Raw genomic sequence first — 9,752 nt, 5'->3', positions numbered from 1 at the left:
GATATGGCAGAAAAAGAGAAAAGAAACGACAGGACTGAATTGTACTCACAATATGCTTCTCAGTTTGTTTGTTTTTGACATATTCTCTTGAGGTCCGGCATTTAGATGGCTTCTTAATGCAACAATAAATATTTAGAGATAAGCGCAGACATTTTTCTTGCTGCTGGATCTGATTTCAGCCCAACAAATACATCCCATGTATAAAGGTCCTGGAATGGATGTTTTGGACGTTAAAATATCCAACATCTCTAATCCACCATACAGGCTGAATGTACATCTCCTGTATATAAAGAATAGTGTTTGTGTAAGCAGTAGATCTTTCTTGCCTCTGGAAGCTTTTTCATTATCCTGCAAAGGCTTTTCTCGGAACTCTTTTACTTGTTATTTTGTTATTTAGTTCCTTTTTGCTTCTTCTTTGCTCTTGCGTTTACGTTCAAGTGCATTCGGCTGTGATGAAAGCAGTGTTTGTATCTGGGCCTGTGATTGAGCCGGGTGTGTCTGCACCAAATCCTTTCGACGGATGTTACTGGAGGATTTTCATCCCGTGTAATTATGACCGAGATTTACAAATAAAACCTATGGTACGCAACGGCATAACAAAACAAATATAACCGAATACATTTCCAATTTCAGACAGGGCTAGACACAGCTAACACCTCCTGCACTGAGATTCATCCAGACTGTGCGAATATGACGAAGCGATATGGGACCAGGTGTTGCTGCTCACCAACAGATCAGTGCCGCGCTACACATAACTTAAACAGTTATTTGAAAACAACATGGTTGCTCTGCAGCTTTCTTTGTTCAGGAGGAAAAAGAAAAAAACATAAGGTGCACCTGTTCTTTTCTCTGACCTCAGCTCTCTGCGGAGAAGGCGCCGGAGGCATCGTTCAGCGTAGGCCACAACGAGACGTACAGCCTGGGCAGGGTGCCCTCCATGAGCCGCTCCATCCACAACCCCAGCCTGTCCAGCTTGTGGTGGACCTCTATGCTGGTGGGCCTGCTCGAGCCTCTCTTGGGGACGCCTCCGTCTTCCCTGGAGTGAGAGCGGGAGCGGGAGTGGGAGCTGGACCTGGATCTGGGCCGCGACTTCCTCTTGCAGTCGGAGGAGTCGGATGACGAGTCGTCGGGGTCGTCCCCGGTGAAGACGGGTCTGAAGAGACAAAAGTACTTCTTGTGGCCGTTGAGGGCCAGGACGTGGCCCATGTAGTCCGAGGACTCCTCGTCGTCCGAGTGGCTTTCGCTCGGCCCGGCGGGACAGGCGGAGCGAAGGAGCGAAGGCATCCAGTGGCGGTGCTTATCCGCGTTGAGGAAGGAGAAGTGGAGGGTCTGAGTGCTGAAGTAGGACAGCAATTTTAGGATGAACAACAGGAGTTACGGGCTACTTCTTAACACAGCTGATGCATCTTAGAAGGCTCACCCAGAGAAAGAGAAAACCTCCTTTGCAAACTTCCGGAGCAGAGCGTTCTTGGAGGCGTTGGTGAGCACTAGCACAACGTTGATCTGACCCGGTCTCAGCTTTACCAGGTTACTGGTGTAGGTGACGTCCGTTAGCTCTGTCACTTCCACAAAGTCCTTCCTCGGAGGACGGCTGCGAAACAACAAGGGGAGAGGAGAGTTGATCGGAGAACAGCGTAAATGATGCTAGCAACTCCATACTTTGGGAATATTTGGTGCATCGGTTGAAATGGATACAGGTGCATGTAGGAATGTGTACAAAAACATTATTTAAATAAAAATGTATCCCACTTTTTCTTACTGAAGTAAAAATTCATCCCGAACATTTTTAGAAACATTTAACAATTAATTTGAGCATGCTTAATAAGAGGGGAAACACTCTTCTGTTTGTGTGTGTGTGTTTGTGTGTGTGTGTGTGTGTGTGTAGCTATAATTGTTGACGATGATTGATGATACATTTTTAGTCAGCTCCACCCGATTTCATTTTAAATCTGGAATTTCATAGAGTTCATGACACCAAGTACTTTGATAGGCCCACAGCATGACAGATCCTCCACCACTCATGCTTTTGGTTCATGAAAAACAAAACGGTAGTGATTATTGCAGAGGAAAGACGCAGTTCCAGTTAAAGTTCCAGTGGAGTTTTGCAACACATTTGTGTCTGTAACTAAAAGCAAAGGTTTCTGGCATGTCACCCAAACACACTACTTGATATGTGTAGCGTATCTAGTGGTTGTCAAGGAGACCTGGTGACTCCATGATGCCACTCTTTGCTGGAGTACAGCTTTGGATTTTATTTATTTTTTTTACATTTTTCCTACCATTCTGCTCACTGGGTGCGTCTGAATGTTAAATATGAGTTCTGTGTCGCATCATATTTATCCACCGTTGAAACAAAAAGTCACTGACTACTTAGAAAGTTCCTAGAAACTCTAATCAATTTTTAAATTCAAAGTAAAGTATGAATTGAAGGAGAAAGTATAAATTTAAGAAAGTCTATACATTTTATTTTAGTCATTCGGAACATGTTGTACATCTGGACTAATTCGGACAATTTTTATAGCAAAGTTTTAAACTTTATTTGTATTTGCCAAATAAGAATGACTGTAAATTTACTTTTAAAGTGAAGTATTTTGCTCATAAACATTTCAAAATTAGCACTTTTCAAGCCCAGCTCAACCAGAATCTGAAGTTGTCTAAAGTCCAGAAAGAAGTGAAATTATCCATTTCTCCCTTTGTGGAATATACTTTTACTCAATTAATCAAAAAAAAAAAAGGTGACGTGGTAAATTAAAGATAAGTAATGTAACTAAAATGCCTGCTAATGCAAAAAAAAAAATGAATTTATTAAAAATCGCTACATTTTTTTTTCCTTGAAATCGAAGAAAGAAGTCTTTAAAATTAAACATTTCTCAATTTTCTTTTGTTCAAACTTATCAAAACCTGGAAAATGGTAAAAACTAAAAAAAATAATAATAATCTATTTCAATACTGTGTTTAAAACCTTGCCTCAACATAGTGGCAAATGTTTTATTGTTTTCTAATTCTGCTTAATCAGGATTCCCGCTGAGAGTGACGGGAACCATCTTGCGAGGTCTTGCATTGATCGGACTTCAGAGAGATAAAATTAAAGTGATGTCAGAGCTGATATAAGCACTCGTGGAAAGTAAACCAAAAAATGTTGATGTTAAACTGACCAGCTGCAAATAATTGAGCCGTTTGTGTTCAGCCATGCTCTGCAGGAGCTAGTCTGAGACTAGGAGTGACTAATCCCAGTAGATCATTACAGATATTCAGGCGAGACGTCTCGTGTATTGGGTCCGTCTTGTGCTCATTTCAACTCACTGCATTACCTCGAGGTATTTGCTCTGCTTGATGCATCATCCTCTGTTTGAGTTGCGTTTTGCTCCTTTGGCTTCGGTTTCTGAGGTTTGCTCTCGCTTGGCTCGCTGTGAACAACGGCAAACGAGAGAATGAGAGGTGAAGGCTCTTCTAGCTGTGAACTAGGAGGTGAGATTTCTGCACGCTCATTCAACCGACTGCATTAGATGAAGACTCACCTGAAAGCCTGAATTATTACAGTACCAAAAAGAATGAAGAGAGCCGAGAAGATCAAGGACAGGATAGGCATCATCTCTCGCCTAGAAGTGGGGAAAAATATAAATGTTATTTTTAAAAATGTATTAAAATTCTCAGACACAGGTGGATTTGTTGGTTCACTCCCATAATAAGACACTGCGTTGTCAATTCGGTCACTAGTTGTTGTATAACTTTCAAAGCGGAGCACTGCAGCTTTAACAGGACAGACTAAATAAGAACCAACGCAGATCTTAAAGCAGCATCCGATCTTGTTTCAACAAACACCGTTGATCTCTTTTTGCATCGCATCCTGCCGTTTCCTGAGGGAGTACCGTCTTACCAGTTTGAGTAGAGAAGGCCATCATATATTTGAAGGATGTAATCATACGCAGCATTCATCCACTGGATGATAAAAATCTGGAGAAAAGATCAAAAACACACATAAAAAAAAACAGCAACATCCATTAAAAATTAAACATGACTGCCAGGCAAAAAAAAAAAAGAAAAGAAAGAAACGCAGCTTTCTGTCTCCAAACTGCGATCGGGTGACTTACCGGAGCCATCTCGTTGTTGAGTTCCGGTAAGGTTGTGTCTGAGCTCAGGTAGGTGGGGTCTTTCTGCAGCAGCTCCAGCTGCTCGTGGAGCCGGTACTTGTCCTCCTGGCTGCCGTTCCAGCCGCTGCTCACGGAGCGGAACAGCACCCTGCCCGCCTGACTCCGCCTCTCCAGAATCACCACCTGTCAGTGTTATCGGAGAGCACGTTTAAACCGAGGCGGCGCGGCACGTTGCGCGTCGCGTGTCTGTAATCCGAAACAACGAATCCTATACGACTTCATCGTTTTGTGTGCCGTCAACGGAGAAGAAGGCGGTGGGGGGAGAGGGGGGAGTGTGGGGAGGAAAAAAAATAAAAAAGTTCATCTTGTCCTTGGTGTTTGCCGATTCTTGTGCGTGAACCGACCTGAGGGAAGGCGGCAGCCTGGTTGGGTAGTAGCGCCTGACAGAGAGGCTGCTGCTGACGTTGGTAGACGTATGCGAAGCGTAGGATGTCTTTTTTGTTAGTAGTGGCAAAGTCCACGAAAGCCTTGTTGCCTGGGAGGAAGGCTTCGTCCTCCCCAGTGATGAGCAGCACACAATACCTGGGGAAAAAAACAAAACAAAACACAAGTTTAAACTAGGGTTAGGTTATGAAACAATAACTCTAACTGAGAGCCACAGAATGAAGCCAAATGAAGAGCAATACAGGAAGAATATCTCCTAGGAACCGCAATTGGACATTGTGGTAGAGGTTCACTTTCTGGCAGGAAAACTATTCTAAGCACAGTCAGAACAACAATGGAGTGATGGAGACATCTAAAATAAACTGGACATCTGTGGAAAGGCTTGAAATCTGATGGACATAAGAATGATTTTTAAAATGATTTTAGAGTCTTAGTTTCTGTCTCGCCCAAACATAATTTGTATGTAGAGAAAAAGTGTAGAAGGGGCAGAAAAAATTGTAATTGCAAAAAGGGGTTTAATCAAGCCATCAACAAAACGTACTATAACAACCATCTGCTCATTTTTCTTACTTCCTCCGTCGGTGGAACTGCTTAACGGGACACAGCTCGTCAAAAAGCTGCTGGTTGACAAGCCGCGGCACCTGCAGGAACTTGTTGTTCGTAACAAACTCGTCCATGAGCTGCTTCTTCATCCCCCTGGCCTGGAAGAGACAAACGTCAAGAGGAGTTCAAAATTTAAATCAAACAAAAAAAAAAAAAAGCAAACATACATTTTTATTTTAAATAGGGAGGAGCCCTGGACTTCAGAGAACACAAGTTGTACCTGGATGATATCTACAGGCTTCTCTGTGTCCTCCTTAAACAGCAGCATGGTGGGAGCGTAGGTGTTGATGTTGAACTGCCGTAGCAGCTTAGTGTTGGTCGTCGCGCCTTGATCCACGTAGCCAAAGCGAATGTAGTCTCTAAAGGCAAAAGCTGTCAACTGAAGGATGATAAGGTCGAAAAGAAAGGAATGATGTCAGAATACAAAACTCTCTGCTTCTTATAAAAAACATGTCAGGACTTTTAAGCTTCAGTCCAACACTGTGGTCAAATGTTTTGCACCATTAAATAAAAAATTACCATGCTGTTTTGGTCACATCTCCATTTTTTTCCTTAGGCATCAGTGAGGGACATGTTAAACTTTTTAAGACCATTTACCATTATGATTTAAATTCAGGACTTACTTTTCATGAAATAACAAACAAACAATAGGCTGACATCAGGGGCAAAGATATTCACGCTGAACGTTATTTGACAGTGTAATAGCGGCAGCAGCACATTGAACAACTATATAGGACAGAGCCAATACACAAGTCAAGAAACAGATTTATTTGAGGGCTTAAACTTAATTCTGTACAATGTAAAAAGATGTTATGATGACATAGAGAATCTGAACTGTCAATAACATCAAACATAATCTAAAGAAAATATTTGTTCTTGATTTATGCAAGGATTTTAATCCTGTTTCTACTAAAAATGGTCAAACTGTGACCTTTCCATACAGATAAATGTTGCCTAGGTGACGAGCAATTAATGGTACATGTGTAGGTTAATAATACACTTTCACATGGCTGAAGTCGACCAGATGCCTTTACCTTATAAAGAAGAGGCACAACAGGAACTTGGTCAAACAGCAGCAGACTGGGTTTATTTTCCACATGCCACCGGTCAAGAAAAGCCTGATAGTTGTTGTCGTCGATCTGTAAGAGAACATCATAGAAGTTAGTAAAAGACAGACAAGAGTTGGAAACAGGAAAAAAACAGGCAGGTAATAGAAAGGAGGTGTGTTTGACCCGCTGCCGTGTATTTACACCTCAGTTTGCTAAATGCTGATTTAAATGAAGAACAAAGCTAACGTATCTCTGGTGCAGGGGTGTCCAAAGTCGGTCATCGAGGGCCGGCATCCTGCATGTTTTAGTTCTCTCCCTGGCTTTACACACCTGCATCAAATAATGGCTCATCAGAAAGCCTAAGCAGAAACATTGACTTACTGAGGAGATCGTTACTACCACTAGGGAGAGAACTAAAACACGCAGGCCCTCGAGGACCGACTTTGGACAGCCCTGCTCTAGTGTGACTGCATGGAAAAGGAATCAACCGCAGAGGCAGCTGTGAGGCTGTGACTCCAGAGAAACCTTTGCAAAGGTGAAATGAAAACGCAGTTACCCTCTCCACCAGGTTGTGAGGCAGCAGATCCTCCACAAACCGTCGCAGGTGCTCCCGAACCACATGCTGGTGGAAGAAGGTCATCCGGCCGTTCACCAGCCCAATGATGGAGGGAGCCCGATAGGCTCCCAGCTGGTTGGCCAGACGACGCTCAGAACCCATGTCCACGATGCCGATACCCACGCCTGATTCAACATCGACATAAACAATGATACAATGAGGTAAAAAAAACAAAAAAACAATGAACAAACGTGGTCAATGGATAAGCTTGTATAAATTTGTCATATCTGAAAGTGAAACTGCTCATCTAGATATGACCTGGAAAGCTGCGGAAACCTTTCAGGATTCCTTTATTTTAGATATTTTATTACATGTAAACATATAGGTCTTGTTTCCTTATTAACAAAGCCTAATAAAGGAATATTTTCAAAATCAGTCGAGATATGCAATGATCCACTTATTTATCGGATAGATTTATTTGAAACCAAATCAACTCTACAGGCTTTGATATGTTTAACATACTATGCTTTACAGCAACTGAAACTATTTTAAGTAGAGTATTAAAGGCACATTTAAGTTACTCTGTTGGCAGAATGTGTAATCACATGTATTGATAAAACCAATTTAGTCAGTCAGCATTCAGTAAGTGTTTCTTAAAATTAAATAATATCAATCATCTTTTCACACCAATCAGTCCAACCAGGATTTTGTGATTGTTTGTGGTTTTATTTTTTTTTTTTGCAATCAAAATCACAGATCTTGAGATGCTAATTTAGAAATATTTGTAAGAAATTTTTATGATATTTGCGCTAATGTAGGATGTTAAATGTGACTTTTTTATTAAACACTGCATCTATCATGGTCTATGACTTGACATCAGGTAAGGCTGAGGTAGCAGTCACTTAAACCCAATGTTTTTGGCCAATTTTGAGAGAAATTTGCAGCAAAAATTACAACAACAAAAAAAAAAATTGGGGATCTATTGAGTTTGCGTGAATTTTGCAGGTTTGTGAAAAACCAGAGGGTTTTTTGATGTATTTTGGAGTGTATAGGACCACTTAAAAAGATACAGCGGGCCAGATTTGGCGTCCAGGCCTTGACTTTGACACATGTGGCGTAGAGTACTGTTACGATTTTAAAAATACTCAAAAGCCATACCCAAAGGTTCCAGCTCTACCACCGTCTCCTTCCACACTGGCTCGATGTGGATGCAGGCAAAGCACCACTCAGAAGTCACTTTGATCAGGTATGGCCTCTTGTAGCTGTCTGGAAGAATGTCGCTGTTAAACTGAGCATGGTGCAGCATATACTTGCTGTCTGCAAAGTCTCTGGACCTGGAACCAGACAGAAGTGTTTCTGTTAGGGTTTGCCAACAAGAAGCTCTGCAAAAATCAAGAATCTGTACATGCATGCACATTTTGAGGAGTTAGCAGGGGTGGACTAACTTTGATCTTTACACATTTTCCCTCCCATATTATCTTAGTAAAGTAAGACAAAGTAGTAAAGTTGACAAGTTGATATATTTTCAGATACTTTATTGGTTATTTTGGGGTAGATTCTACTCTGTAGCTGCACCCATCTCCTTTGCATTATTAACAACGACAAAAACTACAATACCTGGGGAAATGGAAAAAAGACTCATCAAAGTAGAAGCTGTTGTCAAAGTGGCGGAACCCATGATGCTGTGACTGTCCGAAAGGCTGGTTTTCATCCATCTGCCCATAGCGGTCAAAGTTGGACCTTCGCTCCTCATTTGACAGGATCTGTGAGTAAAAACAAAAGTGAAAGGAGACAGTTTTTATACTCATGATTTCATTAACAATATTGTGGAACTGAAAAGAAGGTATGACAACAAGCAGTTGTGTAGCCTGTATAATATTTCTTCAACTCACCTCGTATGATTTGGAAATCTTAATAAACATATCTTCAGCATTGGGGTCCTTGTTCTTGTCCGGGTGCCTAAAGAAAAGACATCATAAACAATAGCATATATTTAGCCAAAAGCAACATATTTAGTGGTAAATGACCATGTGGCGCATTACATGATCAGTAATCATTGACACCGGTTTTTGTTGAACATGACAGACCCACAATACAAACTAATGGCCTCTCTCACACACTTGTGTTACTCACCATTCTCTGGCCAGGTTCTTATATGCCCGCTTAATTTCTACCTGACTGGCCCTCCTGCTGACCCCCAGGACTTTATACGGGTCAAGCTCATTAGTCGGTCGCACCACATGTGAAGTAATAATTAGTAGAAAGATGGCGAGAGTGACTGGACATGTCCGAGCAATCCAACCGGTGCTCCGATCCGTCATCATCTTATGCTGCTGCTACAGTCTGACGTTACGGCAGTTAGCTATCATAAAACGGAGAATAAACCTTACATGTTCGGATCAGTGAAGGTTTTGAACGTCAAGTCGAATTACATGTAAAATACGACTGCTTTACTACGACAAGGCCATAGTTTTCCTTACATATGATGGACATTAGCAAACCGATAGCGTCATCAAGGCCAAAGCGACCTATGAAACGCAAAACTTCCGGTTTGACCTTTCAAAATATATTTTTTTCCTGATAATCCCGAAATTACCAAATGAACAGATAAAAATAAATTAATCATAGAATTGAACAAAACGTGCATGCCAAGCAAAGCTGACAAGTGCGGCACGTGTATTTTCCGATGTTCGCGTTTTGACAGCAAGCAAAACAAGAACGTCGGAGAGAAAGAAAAATGAAGCTAAAACAATATTGAATTTTTGAAACTCCCTTAACATTGTCCATATTTTACAAACACTACCTAATTTCACCAGTATTCTGTAAACTCAACATATTTTTTAGGTTGGATTGGTTTTATTATTATTAACAGTAAGAAAATTATTTTACATTGCATGAACATACATTGTTTCAACAGTCAAAATCCATCTGTGGGCTCTAATTTTGGAATGTCTATACATAACATCCTGTGTGCCTCCGAAAGTAAAATCTGGATCTTAATGCGCATGT

General features: G+C 41.3%; 1 protein-coding gene across 1 annotated transcript; it reads right to left on the bottom strand.

The window, feature by feature from the left end:
• Positions 1-401: 401 nt before the first annotated feature.
• On the bottom strand, positions 402-9,280 carry LOC103144359 (dnaJ homolog subfamily C member 16-like). Its single transcript, XM_007561304.2, has 15 exons — positions 8,877-9,280; positions 8,636-8,702; positions 8,361-8,506; positions 7,902-8,077; positions 6,744-6,928; positions 6,173-6,277; positions 5,359-5,517; positions 5,106-5,236; positions 4,496-4,673; positions 4,092-4,274; positions 3,878-3,954; positions 3,519-3,599; positions 3,312-3,407; positions 1,421-1,591; positions 402-1,336 (listed from the first exon to the last, which is right to left on the bottom strand). The coding sequence occupies exons 1-15, from the start codon at positions 9,065-9,067 to the stop codon at positions 856-858; spliced, it is 2,427 nt and encodes an 808-aa protein (XP_007561366.1). The 5' UTR covers positions 9,068-9,280; the 3' UTR covers positions 402-855.
• Positions 9,281-9,752: the final 472 nt, after the last annotated feature.

This window comes from Poecilia formosa, unplaced genomic scaffold, assembly GCF_000485575.1.
Source record: "Poecilia formosa unplaced genomic scaffold, Poecilia_formosa-5.1.2 Scaffold124, whole genome shotgun sequence".
Taxonomy (NCBI): domain Eukaryota; kingdom Metazoa; phylum Chordata; class Actinopteri; order Cyprinodontiformes; family Poeciliidae; genus Poecilia; species Poecilia formosa.
Note: the sequence above shows the minus strand (reverse complement) of the source record. Positions and strands in the feature narration are given on the sequence as shown.

Excerpts from the sequence above, each read along its gene's own strand:
- LOC103144359 (XM_007561304.2), bottom strand. The coding sequence starts at position 9,067 with ATGATGACGGATCGGAGCACCGGTTGGATTGCTCGGACATGTCCAGTC. Across the intron at positions 3,600-3,877 it reads GGCCTTCTCTACTCAAACTG|GCGAGAGATGATGCCTATCC; the intron begins GTAAGACGGTAC and ends CCCCACTTCTAG. Across the intron at positions 1,337-1,420 it reads GAGGTTTTCTCTTTCTCTGG|CACTCAGACCCTCCACTTCT; the intron begins GTGAGCCTTCTA and ends GTCCTACTTCAG.